Source organism: Mauremys reevesii, linkage group 14 (assembly GCF_016161935.1).
Source record: "Mauremys reevesii isolate NIE-2019 linkage group 14, ASM1616193v1, whole genome shotgun sequence".
In the NCBI taxonomy this organism is placed as follows: Eukaryota; Metazoa; Chordata; order Testudines; family Geoemydidae; genus Mauremys; species Mauremys reevesii.
In genome coordinates this window covers 14,969,200-14,987,002 of record NC_052636.1, presented here as the reverse complement: position 1 = coordinate 14,987,002, position 17,803 = coordinate 14,969,200, and the positions used below count along the sequence as shown (strand labels likewise).

General features: G+C 70.0%; 1 protein-coding gene across 1 annotated transcript; it reads left to right on the top strand.

Moving 5' to 3' along the window:
* The first annotated feature begins 1,216 nt into the window (after positions 1 to 1,216).
* On the top strand, positions 1,217 to 16,104 carry LOC120381522 (chloride channel protein ClC-Kb-like). The gene is given in 23 exon segments (XM_039499700.1): positions 1,217 to 1,391; positions 3,437 to 3,565; positions 3,759 to 3,887; positions 4,386 to 4,525; positions 5,230 to 5,307; positions 5,414 to 5,492; positions 6,850 to 6,975; positions 7,341 to 7,425; positions 8,042 to 8,143; positions 8,742 to 8,824; positions 8,928 to 9,060; positions 9,062 to 9,107; positions 9,201 to 9,270; positions 9,996 to 10,106; positions 10,538 to 10,751; positions 11,217 to 11,350; positions 11,473 to 11,600; positions 12,648 to 12,693; positions 12,837 to 12,889; positions 13,111 to 13,158; positions 14,380 to 14,505; positions 15,391 to 15,477; positions 15,826 to 16,104. Coding segments are annotated over 23 exon segments (2,415 nt in total). The 3' UTR covers positions 15,919 to 16,104.
* Positions 16,105 to 17,803: the final 1,699 nt, after the last annotated feature.

Below are 17,803 nucleotides of genomic sequence, written 5' to 3'. Positions count from 1 at the left end.
TGGCTCCCAGCCCCCTCTGGTATCTGGTGCCCAGGGGAGAGGTGTCTCCCACAGGCTCCAGACAGCTGGGGGCCCTTCCCCTGGGTTTGTTGTCACAACAGCAGGGTGGGACTGGGGAGGGGGACGCCCTGAAGCTTTGCAAAGCCCAGGCACCAGCCTGTAACTGGGAGCAGAGCCGGCCAGTGCCCAGCCCTGGGGCCAGATCGGAGCCGCTGGCCTTGGCAGAGAATCTGCCTCTGTCTGTCTGTCCGTCCCCAGGCCAACAGACCTTGGTCCAGGAAAAGATCTTACCTCACCCTGGGACCCTCATGGCTCCAGGGACACTGCACGTCCCTAGACACAGGTGTCTGCCACGCATCGCCCCCCCCACATCTATCCGTCCCCGTCCCCCCCCTCTATCTATCTATCTATCTACCCCCATCCACCCCCTCTATCTATCTATCTATCTACCCCCATCCACCCCCTCTATCTATCTATCTATCTACCCCCATCCACCCCCTCTATCTATCTATCTATCTACCCCCATCCACCCCCTCTATCTATCTATCTATCTATCTACCCCCATCCACCCCCTCTATCTATCTATCTATCTATCTACCCCCATCCACCCCTCTATCTATCTATCTATCCCCTCCACCCCTCTATCTATCTATCTATCTATCTATCTATCCCCATCCACCCTCTATCTATCTACCCCCATCCACCCCTCTATCTATCTATCTATCTATCTATCTATCCCCATCTACCCCTCTATCTATCTATCTATCCCCACCCACCCCTCTATCTATCTATCTATCACCATGCACCCACTCTATCTATCTTTCTATCTCTCCCACTCCACCAGCTCTATCTATCTATCTATCTATCCCCATCCACCCCCTCTATCTATCTATCTATCCCCATCCACCCCCTCTATCTATCTATCTATCCCCAGCCACCCCCTCTATCTATCTATCCCCCTCCACCCCCAGCCCTGCCTCTCTCTCTCCCCCTGCACCCCCCATCTCTCTACCTGTCTCTCCCCACACCCACCCTCTAATCTCCCCACACTCTCTCTTTCTGCCTGCCCCTGCCCCCACCTGTCTTCGCCCGGCCCAGACCGGTGTCCCTGGCTCCAGGCAGCTGGTTCCGCTCCCCCCAGGGTGGGGCAGGGCTGATGGGGCTATAAACCCCGGGGAGAGGGGGTGGGGGCCAGCCAGTGGAGCCAGGCAGGGCCATGGGGCTGTGCAGCTCAAGGAAGGGGGAGCCCAAGGAGGGGGTTGGGGGGCCGGGGTCCCAGGGGCAGCACCTGGACAGTGAGCTGCTCGGGGAGACCTACCAGAAGCTGTTCTGCAGGGACCGGCGGCCGAGGGGGCGCAAGGCTGTGCAAAGGGTGATACAGGCGCTGAAACGTAAGGGGGCTGCGGGTCGGGAGTGAGGGGCACCAGCAGGGCTGGGGGGGGCAGGGGCTGCGGGTCAGGAGTGAGGGGCACCGGCAGGGCTGGGCTGGCAGGGGCTGCGGGTCGGGAGTGAGGGGCACCGGCAGGGCTCGGGGGAGGCCAGGGCTGGGCTGGCAGGGGCTGCGGGTCGGGAGTGAGGGGCACCGGCAGGGCTGGGCTGGCAGGGGCTGCGGGTCGGAAGTGAGGGGCACCGGCAGGGCTGGGCTGGCAGGGTCTGCGGGTCAGGAGTGAGGGGCACCGGCAGGGCTGGGCTGGCAGGGGCTGCGGGTCGGGAGTGAGGGGCACCGGCAGGGCTGGGCTGGCAGGGGCTGCGGGTCGGGAGTGAGGGGCACCGGCAGGGCTGGGCTGGCAGAGTCTGCGGGTCGGGAGTGAGGGGCACCGGCAGAGCTGGGCTGGCAGGGGCTGCGGGTCGGGAGTGAGGGGCACCGGCAGGGCTGGGCTGGCAGGGGCTGCGGGTCAGGAGTGAGGGGCACCGGCAGGGCTGGGGGGGCAGGGCTGGGCTAAGAGGGGGCTGCGGGTCGGGAGTGAGGGGCACCTGCAGGGCTCGGGGGAGGCCAGGGCTGGGCTGGCAGGGGCTGCGGGTCGGGAGTGAGGGGCACCGGCAGGGCTGGGGTGGGGGCAGGGGCTGCAGGGCGGGTGTGCGGGGCACCGGCTGTGCTGGGGGGCAGGGGCTGCGGGGCAGGAGTGAGGGGCACCGGCAGTGCTGGGGGGCAGGGGCTGGGTCGGGAGTGAGGGGCACCGGCAGAGCTCGGGGGGGCGGGGGCTGCGGGTTGGGACTGAGGGGCACTGGCAGGGCTGGGCTGGCAGGGGCTGCGGGTCGGGAGTGAGGGGCACCGGCAGGGCTGGGCTGGCAGGGTCTGCGGGTCAGGAGTGAGGGGCACCGGCAGGGCTGGGCTGGCTGGGGCTGCGGGGCGGGAGTGAGGGGCACCGGCAGAGCTGGGGGGGCTGCGGGTCGGGAGTGAGGGGCACCGGCAGAGCTGGGGGGGGCGGGGGCTGCGGGTTGGGACTGAGGGGCACTGGCAGGGCTGGGCTGGCAGGGGCTGCGGGTCGGGAGTGAGGGGCACCGGCAGGGCTGGGGCCGGGAGGGAATCACATTGTTACAGTCTGTGTTTGGGGTATAAACAGGGCTGCGTGTTCACGGACAGGCTCACACAGACGCCCGCCGGGCCTGGGATTCAGGCTGGGGCCGGTCGGGGTTTGGGTCGCCCCCCCCCCCCGGTCCTCTTATCACACAGGAGCGTGTGACACAAACACGGATCGGCCCCGGGGTCAAGGGCAGCAGCTGCCTCAAGGATTTTCCGCACCTGGACATGACTGGGGGGAACAGGGACAGGGAGGGGATCCCGCAGCAAGTGGGCTGTGGGTCGGGAGTGAGGGGCACCGGCAGAGCTGGGGGGGCTGCAGGTCGGGAGTGAGGGCACTGGCAGGTTGGGGGCTGGGTCGGGAGTGAGGGGCACCGGCAGAGCTGGGGGCTGCAGGTCGGGAGTGAGGCACCGGCAGGTCGGGGGCTGCCGGTCGGGCGTGCGGGGCACTGGCAGGTGGGGGGGGGCTGCTGGTCGGGAGTGAGGGGCACCGGCAGAGCTGGGGGCGGCGGGTCGGGAGGGCGGGGCCCCGCCAGAGCTGGGGGGGCTGCTGGTCGGGAGTGAGGGGCGGCGGTGGAGCCGGGGCTGCGGTCGGGAGTGAGGGGCACCGGCAGGGCTGGGGGCTGCGGTCGGGAGTGAGGGGCGCCGGCAGGTCGGGGGCTGCGGGTCGGGAGTGAGGGGCACCGGCAGGGCTGGGGGGGCTGCAGGTCGGGAGTGAGGGGCAGCGGCGGAGCTCGGGGGGGCTGCAGGTCGGGAGTGAGGGGCGGCGGTGGAGCCGGGGGGGCTGCGGGTCGGGAGTGAGGGGCACCGGCAGGGCTGGGGGGGCTGCGGGTCGGGAGTGAGGGGCAGCGGCGGAGCTCGGGGGGGGGCTGCGGGTCGGGATTGAGGGGCACCCTCCGTCCGTCTCTCTTGCAGCGCTGGGTCTGTCCGTCCGCTCCCAGATCCTGAAGCTGGGCGAGGACTGGATCTTCCTCTTCCTCCTGGGCATCTCCATGGCGACCATCAGCTTCGGCCTCGACGTCGTCATCTCCAAGTTCCAGCGAGGTGCCCCCCCCGATCCCCAGCCCCCCCCCCCGGGTCCCAGAGCCGTGGGAGTCGCTAGCAGGATGGGGGGGCCCCTCTGAGACGCTGACCCCCCCATTTGACCCTCCCCAGTCGCCCCCCCCGCCCCGATCCCCAGTCCTCCATAGAGCCCCCCAGGCGGATCCCGGCCCTGACCCCCCCTCTCGCCCCCCAGCCAACCTGTGGGTCTACGACGCGCTGGAGGGCTACCGGGCCCTGCAGTATTTCTCCTGGGTCCTCTACCACACCGGGCTCATGATGGTCTCCGCCGCAGTCGCCAAATACATCTCGCCGCAGGCAGCAGGTCGGGCCCGGGCCCCCCTACCCCGCCCTAGCCCCGGGATCCCGGGGGAGGGGGGTTTGGGGGGCTGCGATCGGGGGGTCCCCCATCCCCGGGGCCGTGGGGGGGGTGAACGTGGAGTCCCCGACCCCCAGGGCCTTGGGGGCTGGGAACACGGGGTCCCCGATCCCCAGGGCCATGGGGGGGTGAATGTGGGGTCCCCAATCCCGAGCCGTGGGGGGCTGGGAACATGGGGTCCCTGGGGCCGTGTGTCGGGAGGGTGAACACAGGGTCCCCGATTCCCAGGGCCATGGGGGGGGCTGAACGTGGGGTCCCCCATCCCTGAGCCATGGGGGGCTGGGAATGTGGGGTCCCTGGGGCCGTGGGGGGGGTGAACATGGGGTCCCCGAACCCCGGGCCATGGGGGGCTGGGAACGTGGGGTCCCTGGGGCCGTGTGTGTGGGGATGAACACGGGGTCCCTGATCCCCGGCCGTGGGGGGCTCTGACACGTCCCCCCCCAGGCTCCGGGATCCCCGAGCTGAAGGTGACGCTCCGGGGGGTCGTGCTGAGCGAATTCTTCACCCTGCGAACCGGCCTGGCCAAGCTGGTCGGGGTGATCTGCACCCTGGGGGCCGGCAGCACCATCTTCCTGGGCAAAGTGGTGAGTGGGGGGGGCCCTGGGGGTTAGGGGCTGGAGTATTTTGGGGGCTGGGGTCTCTGGGGTGGGGTTTAGGGGTCGGGATCTGGGTGTGTCGGGGATCGGGGCATCGGGGCTGGGGTCCGGGGGATTGGGGGGATTTTGGAGGTGGGGGCTGGGTGTGTTGGGGGGATCGGGAGGCTGGGGACCGGGGGGATTGGGGGGAATCTGGGAGGTGGGGGCTGGGTGTGTTGGGGGGATCGGGAGGCTTGGGTCCGGGGGGATTGGGGGGATCGGGGAGGTGGGGGCTGGGGACTGGGGGGATCGGGGGGATCAGGGGATCTGGGTGTGTTGGGGGATCTGGGGCTGGGTGTGTTGGGGGATCGGGGGCTGGGGACCGGGGGATCGGGGGATCTGGGTTTGTTGGGGGATCGGGGCTGGGGACTGGGGGATCTGGGTGTGTTGGGGATCGGGAGGCTGGGGACCGGGGATCGGGGAATCTGGGTGAGTTGGGGGGATCTGGGAGGTGGGATCTGGGTTTGTTGGGGGGATCGGGGGGGCTGGGGACTGGGGGGATCTGGGTGTGTTGGGGGGATTGGGGGGCTGGGGACCGGGGGGATCGGGGGGAATCTGGGTGAGTTGGGGGGATCTGGGAGGTGGGATCTGGGTGAGTTGGGGATCGGGGACCGGGGATCGGGGGGCTGCGGTGACCCCGTCTCTCTCCCCAGGGCCCCTTCGTGCACATGGCCACGATCCTGGCCACCCAGCTGGGCCGCGTGATGGTTCGAGTCGCCGGGACCAAGGAGGTGAGTCCGGGGGTATCCCCGCCCCCCCCGCCCCTCCCCCGGCCTCTCCCCCAGCCCCCAAACTGCCCCAACCCCCCCACCTCTCACCCCCGTCTCTGCCCCCCAGAACTCGGCCCGCAAGTACGAGATGTTGGTGGCCGGGGCAGCCGTGGGGGTGGCCTGCTGCTTCGTGGCCCCCGTGGGGGGTGAGTGACCCCAAAGCGCTCGCGGGGCTGGGGGGAGGGGCAGAGAAGGGGGGTGGGAGGGAGACAGGTCGGGGGCACTGGGGGAAAGGGGTCGGGGGCTGGTTCCCAGCTGACCCCAGTGCCCCACGCTGCCCGGGTGCCGTTCTCCCAGAGATGACTGGGAGGAGATGGGGATTGGGGCCTGGGGCAGGTCTGGGGTGCAGGGGTGACCCGGGGCAGGTCTGGGGTGCAGGGGACCCAGGGGACGGGGCAGGTCTGGGGTGCAGGGGACCCGGGGCAGGTCTGGGGTGCATAGGGGACCTGGGGCACGGGGCAGGTCTGGGGTGCAGGGGACCCAGGGGCAGATCTGGGGTGCAGGGGTGACCCGGGGCAGGTCTGGGGTGCAGGGGTGACCCGGGGCAGGTCTGGGGTGCATAGGGGACCTGGGGGCACGGGGCAGGTCTGGGGTGCAGGGGACCCGGGGCAGGTCTGGGGTGCGGGGGGACCCGGGGCAGGTCTGGGGTGCAGGGGACCCGGGGACCCGGGGCAGGTCTGGGGTGCGGGGGACCCGGGGCAGGTCTGGGGTGCAGGGGACCTGGGGACCCGGGGCAGGTCTGGGGTGCAGGGGACCCGGGGCAGGTCTGGGGGTGCAGGGGACCCGGGGACCCGGGGCAGGTCTGGGGTGCAGGGGACCCGGGGCAGGTCTGGGGTGCAGGGGACCCGGGGACCCGGGGGCAGGTCTGGGGGTGCAGGGGGACCCGGGGGCAGGTCTGGGGGTGCAGGGGGACCCGGGGCACGTGGCGCAGTCTGGGGTGCAGGGGACCCGGGGCAGGTCTGGGGTGCAGGGGTGACCCGGGGCAGGTCTGGGGTGCAGGGGACCCGGGGGCAGGTCTGGGGGTGCAGGGGGACCCGGGGACCCGGGGGCAGGTCTGGGGGTGTGGGGGGACCCGGGGGCAGGTCTGGGGGTGCAGGGGGACGCGGGGCCCCGGGGGCAGGTCTGGGGTGCAGGGGACCCGGGGCAGGTCTGGGGTGCAGGGGACCTGGGGACCCGGGGGCAGGTCTGGGGTGCAGGGGACCCGGGGCAGGTCTGGGGTGCAGGGGACCTGGGGACCCGGGGCAGGTCTGGGGTGCAGGGGACCCGGGGGCGGGTCTGGGGGTGCAGGGGACCTGGGGACCCGGGGGCAGGTCTGGGGGTGCAGGGGGACCCGGGGGCAGGTCTGGGGGTGCAGGGCGACCCGGGGGCACGGGGAGGTCAGCGGGGAGCACGTGGGGGGCTCAGGAGAGGGAGGCCGGGGGGACCCGAGGTGGACGCTCGGGGAGGGCTGTGGGCAGGGGCCGGGGGGGGCCCGGTTCCCGGCTGACCCCCCCTGCCCCCCAGGGGTGCTGTTCTCCGTGGAGGCGACCGGGACCCACTTCGCGCTGCGGGATTATTGGCGCGGCTTCTTCTCCGCCACCTGCGCCGCCCTCACCTTCCGCCTGCTGCCCCTGCTCCACGGGGAGAGCGGTACAGGGCAGCGGGGCGGGGGCAGAGCTGGGGCAGAGGGCTGGGGCGGGGCCGCGGGGACGGGGGGCAGAGCTGGGGGCAGAGGGGTTGGGGGCCGGAGCCGCGGGGGGCGGGGGGCAGAGCTGGGGGCAGAGGGTGGGGGGGCGGGGCCGCGGGGGGCAGAGCTGGGGGCAGAGGGTGGGGGGGCTGGGGAAATGGGGTGCAGGGGAGGGGCAGTGGGGGAGCTCTGGGGCTGTGGGGGGGCTGGGGAAATGGGGGACGAGGGCAGGGGGCCCGGATCCCAGGCCTTTGGGGGCTGAGGGCCGGGCAGGAAGACGGGGGGACCCGGCCCCCCCAGACTAACCGCCCCCCCGGTGCCCCCCCAGAGACGGTGGCCGTTCTCTTCAGCACCAGCTGGCGCGTCGAGTTCCCCTTCGACCTGCCCGAGCTGCTCTCGTTCGCCCTGCTGGGGTGAGTGGGGGGACCCCGGGATCCCCCGCCCGCTGGCTCCGCCCCCGCCTGGCCAGGCTCCGCCCCCTGCTGCTGGCTCCGCCCCGGCCTGGCCAGGCTCCGCCCCCTGCTGCTGGCTCCGCCTCCAGCCGGCCAGGCTCCGCCCCCTGCTGCTGGCTCCGCCCCTGCCTGGCCAGGCTCCGCCCCAGCCCAGGGAGCAGGGATAGGCGGGGGCGGGGCTGGGAGCCAGGACTCCTGGGTTCTCTCCCTGGCTCTGGGAGGGGAGTGGGGGCTGGTGGTTAGAGCAGGGGGGGCTGGGAGCCAGGACTCCTGGGTTCTCTCCCCGGCTCTGGGAGGGGAGTGGGGGCTGGTGGGTTGGAGCAGGGGGGCTGGGAGCCAGGACTCCTGGGTTCTCTCTCCCGGCTCTGGGAGGGGGGGCTGGTGGTTAGAGCTGGGCGGGCTGGGAGCCTGGACTCCTGGGTGCCCTCCCCGGCTCTGGGTGGGGTGGGGGGGCTGGTGGGTTGGAGCAGGGGGGCTGGGAGCCAGGACTCCTGGGTTCGCTCCCGGCTCTGGGAGGGGGTGTGCTGGGTGGGGGCGGGGCCCGGACGCCTGGGTTCGTGCTGACCTGTCCCCCCAGGGTGCTGTGTGGGGCTCTCTGCTGCGTCTACCTCTTCTGCCACCGCAACCTCCTGCTGCTCCTGCAGAACCGGCCCCTGCCCCGGCGCCTGCTGGGCAGCAAGTGAGTGACCCCGGGGCCCTCCCGGGCCCCAAACCCTGCCCCGGGGCCCCCCAAACCCTCCCCAGCTCCTGCCCCGGGCCCCCAAACCCTGCCCCAGCTCCTGCCCCTGGGTGCCCCAAACCCTCCCCAGCTCCTGCCCCGGGCCCCCAAATCCTCCCCAGCTCCTGCCCCGGGCCCCAAATCCTCCCCAGCTCCTGCCCCGGGGCCCCCAAATCCTCCCCAGCTCCTGCCCGGGCCCCAAACCCTGCCCCAGCTCCTGCCCCCGGCCCCCAAACCCTGCCCCAGCTCCTGCCCCGGGCCCCCAAACCCTGCCCCCGGGCCTCCCGGAGCCCTCCGCTGGGGCCCAGAGCCGGCAGCCCGGCCTCACCCCTCCGGGACCCCTGCCCTGGCAGCAGGGGCGCCCTGGCCCCTGGGTTCCCCAGATCCCGCCCCCATGTACCAGCCTCCTGAAACCCAGAGCCCTCTGCCCCCGGCTCCCTAATCGGCCCTTACGGACCCCCACCCCCGGCTCCCGCTGGCTCAGGCCCCCAGAGCCCCCATCTGCCCTTGCTCCCCCTTCACCCCCTTCAGTGACCATCTCCCCATTTTCTCCCCGCAGCAAAATCCTCCACGCGGGCCTGGTCTCCTGGTGCTGGCGAGCGTCACCTTCCCCACGGGCTGGGGCAGTACCTGGGGGCGCGGGTGAGTACCCCCCTCCCCTGCCCCCGGCCGGGACCCCTCCTCCCCTGCCCCCGGCCGGGACCCCCCTCTCCCCCGTCTCACCCCCCCGCTGTCTCCCCCCCAGCTGACCATGAAGGAGCTTCTGGAGACTTTCTTCAACAACTGCACCTGGGGGCGGGCGGAGCTGGGGGGGCTGAATGCCTCCCGCCAGCCCCCCCACCCCTCCTACGGCGACCCCTGGCTCCAGTGGACCCACCCCCGGCTCTCCTCCCTCGAGATGCTCAGCGTCTTCCTGCTCGCCAAGGTGGGGGGGACCCCGGGGGGGGCAGCTGTCGGGAGGGGTGAGGGGGGGCCGGAGAGGGGGGGGCTGTTTCATTCGCTCGTCCCTCCTCCCCAGTTCTTCATGCTGCTCCTCGCCACCACCATGGTCGTCCCCGCCGGCTACTTCCTGCCCGTCTTCGTCTACGGTGAGAACCCAGGCGTCCGGGCTCCCGGCCCCCCCCGCTCCAACCCACCAGCCCCCACTGCCCTCCCAGAGCCGGGGAGAGAACCCAGGAGTCCTGGCGCCCCGCCCCCCCAGCTCCACCCCCCCGGCCCCCCCTGCCCTCCCAGAGCCGGGGAGAGAACCCAGGAGTCCTGGCTCCCAGCCCCCCCTGCTCTGACCCCCCCGCCCCCACTCCCCTCCCAGAGCCGGGGAGAGAACCCAGGAGTCCTGGCTCCCAGGTCCCCCTGCTCTAACCCACCAGCCCCACTCCTCCCAGAGCCGGGAGAGAACCCAGGAGTCCTGGCTCCCAGCCCCCTGCTCTAACCCCCAGCCCCACTCCTCCCAGAGCCGGGGAGAACCCAGGAGTCCTGGCTCCCAGCCCCTGCTCCAACCACCAGCCCCACTGCCCTCCCAGAGCCGGGGAGAGAACCCAGGCGTCCGGGCTCCCAGCCCCCCCTGCTCTGACCACCAGCCCCCACTCCCCTCCCGGAGCCAGGGAGAGAACCCAGGAGTCCTGGCTCCCAGCCTCCCCTGCTCTAACCCACCAGCCCCCACTGCCCTCCCAGAGCCGGGGAGAGAACCCAGGAGTCCTGGCTCCCAGCCCCTGGCCATATCCCGGGATGGGCTCGGGGGGTCTGGCCGGGGGAGGTGGGGGGGTTCTGGCCAGGGTCTCCGTGTAACCCGAGGTGGGGGGCTCTCTGCCCACAGGCGCGGGGCTCGGACGGCTCTATGGGGAGATCATGGCCAAGGTTTTCCCCGAGGGGATCGTCTCCGACGGGACCCACATCGCCATCGGCCCCGCGGCCTACGCCCTGGCCGGTATGAGCCACTGCGGGGGAGCCCGGGGGGGGCTCGGCGGGGGTGTGACGAACCGGGCCTGGGGGCTCTCAGCTCCCCACGGTTTCCCGGAGGGACCCCGACTGGGCCGGATTATCCCACCTCTGCCACCAGTTATCACGGAGTCCCCGGGCGACGCTCTGGAACTGCTCCCTACGAAGCCAGTCAGGACTGGCGGTGATTGGGGGCGGGGGGGCTCGGCGGGGGTGTGACGAACCGGGCCTGGGGGCTCTCGGCTCCCCACGGTTTCCCGGAGGGACCCCGACTGGGCCGGATTATCCCACCGCTGCCACCAGTTGTCACGGAGTCCCCGGGCGACGCTGTGGAACTGCTCCCTACGAAGCCAGTCAGGACTGGGGGTGTTTGGGGGTTCGGGGGCAGGAGCTGGGGCTCACCTCCTCCCCTCCCCCCAGGCGCGGCGGCCTACTCGGGCGCGGTGACCCACACGCTCTCCACGGCGCTGCTGGTCTTCGAGCTGACGGGGCAGATGTCCCACGTGCTGCCCGTGCTCATCGCGGTGCTGGTGGCCAACGGGCTGAGCCAGCGGCTCCAGGCCTCCTTCTTCGACGGCATCATCATCGCCAAGCAGCTGCCCTACCTGCCCAAGCTGGGCGTGGGGCAGAGCGGGTGCGCCCGGACGCCGGGGTCCCGCCGGGCCGGGGGGCGGAGCCAGGCTGCCTGGGGGCTCCCCGGCTGAGGGAGGGGAGTGGGGGCTGGTGGGTAGAGCAGGGGGGGCTGGGAGCCAGGACTCCTGGGTTCTCTCCCGGCTCAGGGAGGAGTGGGGCTGGTGGTTAGAGCAGGGGGCTGGGAGCCAGGACTCCTGGGTTCTCTCCCCGGCTCTGGGAGGGGAGTGGGGGCTGGTGGTTGGAGCAGGGGGGGCTGGGAGCCAGGACTCCTGGGTTCTCTCCCCGGCTCTGGGAGGGGAGTGGGGGCTGGTGGTTGGAGCAGGGGGGGCTGGGAGCCAGGACACCTGGGTTCTCTCCCCGGCTCTGGGAGGAGTGGGGCTGGTGGTTGGAGCAGGGGGCTGGGAGCCAGGACTCCTGGGTTCTCTCCCCGGCTTTAACCCTCCCCCCCCCCCCCGTCTCACCCCAGGGCCCACGACATCTACGCGGAGGATTTCATGGTCAGGGACCTCAAATACCTGCCCCGGGGCTGCAGGTTCAAGGACGTGCGGGGGCTGCTGAAGGCCTCCAGCCTCAAACAGTTCCCCCTGGTGGACTCCCAAGGTCAGTGTGGCCCCCCCGAGCCCCCCCCAGGCAGCCAGTCCCCGCCCTGCGGCCGGGGGGGAGCCAGCGCCCCCCAGAGGGGACGGGCCCCTGCCCCATTAACCCCCCCGTCTTGTTTGCAGAGTCCAGGATCTTGCTGGGCTCCATCCGGAGGAAGCATCTCGCCAAGCTGCTGTCGGAGCAACTGAGCACGGAAAAGCGATTCCAGTATCTGCTCCGTCAGTCCGAGGAGAACAGCCCCACAGAGCCCGTGAGTCTCCTCTGCCGCCCGCCCCAGAGCTGGGCGCATCTCAGCGCCGGGCGAGGGGTCCCTGGGTAACCGGCCGCCCCGCCCCAGAGGTGGCCGTGTCTCAGCGCCGGGCGAGGGGTCCCTGGGTAACCGGCCGCCCCGCCCCAGAGGTGGCCGCATCTCAGCGCCGGGCGAGGGGTCCCTGGGTAACCGGCCGCCCCGCCCCAGAGGTGGGCGCATCTCAGCGCCGGGCGAGGGGTCCCCGGGTAACCGGCCGCCCCGCCCCAGAGGTGGCTGCATCTCAGCGCCGGGCGAGGGGTCCCTGGGTAACCGGCCGCCCCGCCCCAGAGGTGGCTGCATCTCAGCACCGGGCGAGGGGTCCCCGGGTAACCGGCCGCCCCGCCCCAGAGGTGGGCGCATCTCAGCGCCGGGCGAGGGGTCCCCGGGTAACCGGCCGCCCCGCCCCAGAGGTGGGCGCATCTCAGCGCCGGGCGAGGGGTCCCTGGGTAACCGGCCGCCCCGCCCCAGAGGTGGCTGCATCTCAGCGCCGGGCGAGGGGTCTCCGTGTAACCGGCCGCCCCGCCCCAGAGGTGGGCGCATCTCAGCGCCGGGCGAGGGGTCCCGGGGTAACCGGCCGCCCCGCCCCAGAGGTGGCTGCATCTCAGCGCCAGGCGAGGGGTCCCCGGGTAACCGGCCACCCCGGCCCAGAGGTGGCCGCATCTCAGCGCCGGGCGAGGGGTCCCCGGGTAACCAGCTGCCCTGCCCCAGAGGTGGGCGCATCTCAGCGCCGGGCGAGGGGTCCTGGTAACCGGCCGCCCGCCCCAGAGGTGGCCGCATCTTAGCGCCGGGCGAGGGGTCCCCGGGTCACCGGCCGCCCGCCCAGAGGTGGCTGCATCTCAGCGCCGGGTGAGGGGTCCCTGGGTAACCGGCCGCCCCGCCCCAGAGGTGGCTGCATCTCAGCGCCGGGCGAGGGGTCCCTGGGTAACCGTCCGCCCCGCCCCAGAGGTGGGCGCGTCTCAGCGCCGGGCGAGGGGCCGGGGGTTGACTCAGTGACTGTTTCCCTTGCAGCTGCTGGGTGCAGACGGCGCTTCGGGGACCCCAGAGGAGAAGCCAGGTGAGCAGGACGGGGGCGTTACGGGGCGGGGGACACATGGAGTCGGGGGTGGACGGTCTGGGATGGCGGGGGAGAGTCAGAGGCTGGCGGGGGGGGGGCGCAATCTGACCTGCCCCCACCCCGTGTCTCTCTCTCTTTCCCAGAAGCACTGAAGGTTTCTGCTGAGCCGGGCGACGGGGAGACATCGAAGGAGGAGGTGCCGGGGTGGAGGAGGGCTGGGGACAGGGGCAGGGAGGGGGGCCCCTGTTTGGGAGGATGCATTGATGGGGGGCTGGAGGGGAGCAGGGGGACCCATTGGTGGGTGCCTGTGGCTGGGAGTGGGGGTCAGGAAAGGGGAGGCCTGTGAATTGTGGCGGGGGGGCTGGGGGACCCCCCCAATGGTGATGCTGCGGGAGCTGATCTCTACCCCCCCCCCAGGAGCGAGGCACCCAGCTGTCTGTCAAGATGAAGGACGTGCGTCACTTGGTATGTCGGGGGCAGGGCCGCGTGTCCGTGGGGACCCCCCCGGTACCCGGGTGGGGGGGCCATGACCCCCCCCAGCCATCCCCCAGTCTGCAGGGCGATTGAAGGGGCCAGGGGGTGTCTCCAAGCTCCCCCATATGGGGGGTGGTGACCCCTGACTATCAAGGGTCAGACTTGGGGGTCCCCCAGCCTATTGGGGTTCAGGCTGCCCCCCAGCTTCCCATATCATATACTTGTTGGGGTGTTCCCAGGGTGCTTGGCCGGGGCTGGCGCCGAGGATTCTGGGAGGGACCCCAGGGAGGGGGCCAGGGCAGGGTGGATATTTCCCAGGGTGCTTTGCGCCGGCTGCTTGGCAGGGGCTGGCGCTGAGGATTCTGGGAGGGGGCCAGAGCAGGGTGGATATTTCCCAGGGTGCTTTGCGCCGGCTGCTTGGCAGGGGCTGGCGCTGAGGATTCTGGGAGGGGGCCAGAGCAGGGTGGATATTTCCCAGGGTGCTTTGCGCCGGCTGCTTGGCCGGGGCTGGCGCCGAGGATTCTGGGAGGGACCCCAGAGAGGGGGCCAGAGCAGGGTGGATATTTCCCAGGGTGCTTTGCGCCGGCTGCTGGGCGGGGGCTGGCGCTGAGGATTCTGGGAGGGGGCCAGGGCAGGGCGGATATTTCCCAGGATGCTTTGCGCCGGCTGCTTGGCAGGGGCTGGCGCTGAGGATTCTGGGAGGGGGCCAGAGCAGGGTGGATATTTCCCAGGGTGCTTTGCGCTGGCTGCTTGGCAGGGGCTGGCGCCGAGGATTCTGGGAGGGGGCCAGAGCAGGGTGGATATTTCCCAGGGTGCTTTGCGCCGGCTGCTGGGCGGGGACTCGCGCTGAGGATTCTGGGAGGGGGCCAGAGCAGGGCGGATATTTCCCAGGATGCTTTGCGCCGGCTGCTTGGCGGGGGGCTGGCGCCGAGGGTTCTGGGAGGGGGCCAGAGCAGGGTGGATATTTCCCAGGCTGCTTTGCGCCGGCTGCTTGGCGGGGGTTGGTGCCGAGGATTCTGGGAGGGGGCCAGAGCAGGGCGGATATTTCCCAGGGTGCTTTGTGCCGGCTGTTTGGCAGGAGCTGGCGCCGAGGATTCTGGGAGGGGGCCAGAGCAGGGTGGATATTTCCCAGGGTGCTTTGCGCCGGCTGCTGGGCGGGGGTTGGCGCCGAGGATTCTGGGAGGGGGCCAGAGCAGGGCGGATCTTTCCCAGGATGCTTTGCTCCGGCTGCAGGTGGAGGACTGGGAGTGCCAGCAGCTGCAGGAGCCGGTCCGGCTGGAGGAGCTGCCCATCGACCCGGCCCCCTACCGCCTGCTGGAGAAGGAGACCCTCTACCAGGTGGGTGCCGCCGGCTGCCTCGGGCTCCCTCGCCCTCCGCTCTGCCTTCCCAGCATGCTTTGCCTGCCGGCGGCGGGTGCAAAGGATGCTGGGAGGCGGCTGCAGGGGAGTCTTTTCCCAGAATGCTTTGCAGCCACCGCGCGGCCGGAGGTGGCGCAAGGGATTCTGGGACTCGGGAATCTGCAGCCCAAACCCGCCTGGACCCGAGTCTGGGTGCCACCTCTGGCCTGGCTGGGTGGGCTTGAGCAGACCTCTGATTGGCATGAATTTGCATATGCAAATAGGGCCACTGTTGGCATCGGTAGCACACTCGGGGCAGAGCAATTAGGTAAAATGACGTCTGCAAATCTGCCAGCAGCTCATTTGCATTCACTTGGGGGGTAATTCCTTATATGTGTTGATAGAGATTTGCATATGTAATTAAGGTGGGAGGGGATTTGGGTAAATTTGCATGGGCAATTAGAGTGAGAGGCGTTGGCACATCAATTTGCATGTGCAATTAGGGGCAGAGGGGCTGGTAGGGTAATTTGCATATAGAATTAGCATGGGAGGAGTTGCAGATGAATTTTAATATGCAATTAGCCCAGCCTGCTCATTTGCATCCTGGATTTGCACACATTTGCATATGCATTGTAGGAACAAGACCTTTGCGCCTCAATTAGCGGCTGCCATGGGATGGGGCTCATTTGCATAGCATTATGGCCCACGTCCTGCCCCCCCCCCCAGTCCAGCTAATGCCCCCCCCCACACTCCTGGGTGCCCCCCATGGCTATGTCCCGGCCCCGGCGCCCCAACCCTGATTCTGATCTGCTCCCAATATCTGCCCCCCTTGGTTTGACGTCTGCCCCCCCCCCGTTTCTCTGCCCCCGTCCCCGTCCCCCGCAGTGCTACGACCTTTTCAACCTGCTGGGCCTGCGGACCGCCTATGTCACCAACGTGGGCCGGCTGGTCGGGGTGGTGAGCCTCCGAGAGGTAGGGTGGGGGGCAGATGGGCGGTGGGGGGGGGGCGTGGGATGGGGTGTCAAGCAGATCAGAGGAGTCGTGGGGCGGGGCAGGAGCTCATGGGGTCATGCTGGGGATCGGGGGGGTGTCAGGGAAGACATGGGGGTCACAGTGACATCAGAGGGGGCGTGTGGGGAGATCCTGGGGGATCCGGGGTCAGGGAGGATGTAGGGGTCAGAGGGAGAGCTTTGGGGTTCAGGGAAGTTGAGGAAGGAGGCGGGGGGCAGCAGGTGGGGGTTGTGGATCAAATGGGGGGGGCTCAGAGATTTGGGGGCAGGGGTGTCCCTGATGTGCTGTCTCTGCCCCCCCCCCCCGCAGCTCAAAGCCGCAGTGGAGGGGTCGGTCAAGGGCACCTTCGTCAGATGCCGGGAACGCGAGGGGGACCCCGACTCCAACGGAGCCTCGGCCTAGCGGGGATCGGAGCATCCGGCCTCCCCCCAAAACCCGGATCGTGGGGGGGGGGGCAGGGGAAAGAGAGCCCCCCACAGCACCCTGACCCCCATCTTTTCTCTGTCGCCCCCCACGTCCCAGCTCCAATACCCCCCCAGTGACCCCTAAATTATTAACCCCCTGTTTTCTGGAGCTGCCCCCACTGACCCCCCCCCCCAATCACCCAGTAAAAAACGGGTTATATTTTGTGCCTGTGTTTTATTTTCTAGGGGGCTGGTGGGTTGGATCAGGGGGGCTGGGAACCAGGACTCCTGGGTTCTCTCCCTGGCTCTGGGAGGGGAGTGGGGGCTGGGAGCCAGGACTCCTGGGTTCTCTCCCTGGCTCTGGGAGGGGAGTGGGGGCTGGTGGTTAGAGCAGGGGGGGCTGGGAGCCAGGATTCCTGGGTTCTCTCCCTGGCTCTGAGAGGGGAGTGGGGGCTGCTGCGGGGAGAGGTGAATGTGGAGCTGTGATGTCATGAGCCCGCAGGCGAGGCCGCAGCATCACGGTGAAGCACGTGGTCATCACGGTGCCCGGATGTACGATGATGACATCATAACCCGACAGAGTGACATCGTAGCTTCAGGCTGTGACATCCTTGTGTGACATGCCAAGTCACTGGTGCATCATGGGAAGTCACGTTGGTCCCCGATGACATCATAGGGCACACAATGATGCCGTGGGCTGAGGCCATGACCTCACAGCATAGCGCGGTGACATCACAGCCGATTGATGTCCTGCTGGGGGCTGTCCTTGGTCAGAAGGGTGCAATGACGTTGCTGCTGCGTGTGGTGACATCATGGCAGAAGATGTAAGGGTGTGTTGTCACCGAGGAGCCTAATGAGGTCATGGTGACACTATGGCCTCACACTGCGCCATAATGTCATTATGATGGCATCATGGGGGGCAGTGGGGGCCGCGTGGGGCTACCGGGGGCGGAGGACTAGCTCAATGCCCTGACGTTATGACATCACAGGGCCGTACGGCGACATCTGCCGGTGCAATGGCCTTGCAGTGTGACAGAATGGCAGCACCGGACACAGTGACATCACAGGGCCAGGTAGTGACATCAAAGGGCTGGGGGGGTGACACAAGAGTGAGGCACAGTGACATCACAGGGCTCAATGCTGACATCACAGGCCCGGCAGTGACATCACAGGGCTCAATGCTGACGTCACAGGGCAGGCAGTGACATCACAGGGCCAGGTAGTGACACCACAGGGCCTGGGGGTGACACAAGAGTGAGGCACAGTGACATCACAGGGCTCAATGCTGACATCACAGGCCCGGCGGTGACATCACAGGGCTCAATGCTGACATCACAGGCCCGGCGGTGACATCACAGGCCCAGGTGCTGACATCACAGGGGCAGGCGGTGACATCATCTGTCCCTGGGGTGACATCATAGTGTGACGACGGCAGCACCAGGCGAGGCGGTGACGTCACCAGGCTGGGGGCGGTGACGTCGCGGTCTCCCGCACCCCAGGAGGCGGGAATCACCATTTTGTGGGGGCGGGGGGGGATACGTCACGTGACCCGAGCCCCGCAGTGAGGCCGTTCCCCGTCACGTGGTCCTGGCGGCGCGGGGCGGGGCCGCCTCACGCGGAGGGGCGCACGCGCGCGACCGGCGGCGGTTGGTGCGCGTGTCTGTGAGGGCGGCCCCGCCCCTGCCGCAGCCTCGCTTTGGAGACGCGCCCGCGCGCGTGCGTCACGCGCGCCGGGCGGCGGTTGCTCCCCCGTCACGTGACCCCCCTCCCCCGCCTCCTTCCTCCCCCCCCCCCGCCCCGCGGTCCCCGGGCTCCCCCGTCACGTGACGCGGCGCAGCGCCGCCATCTTGGTACAAACACAAACAAGCGGCGAGAGGAGGCGG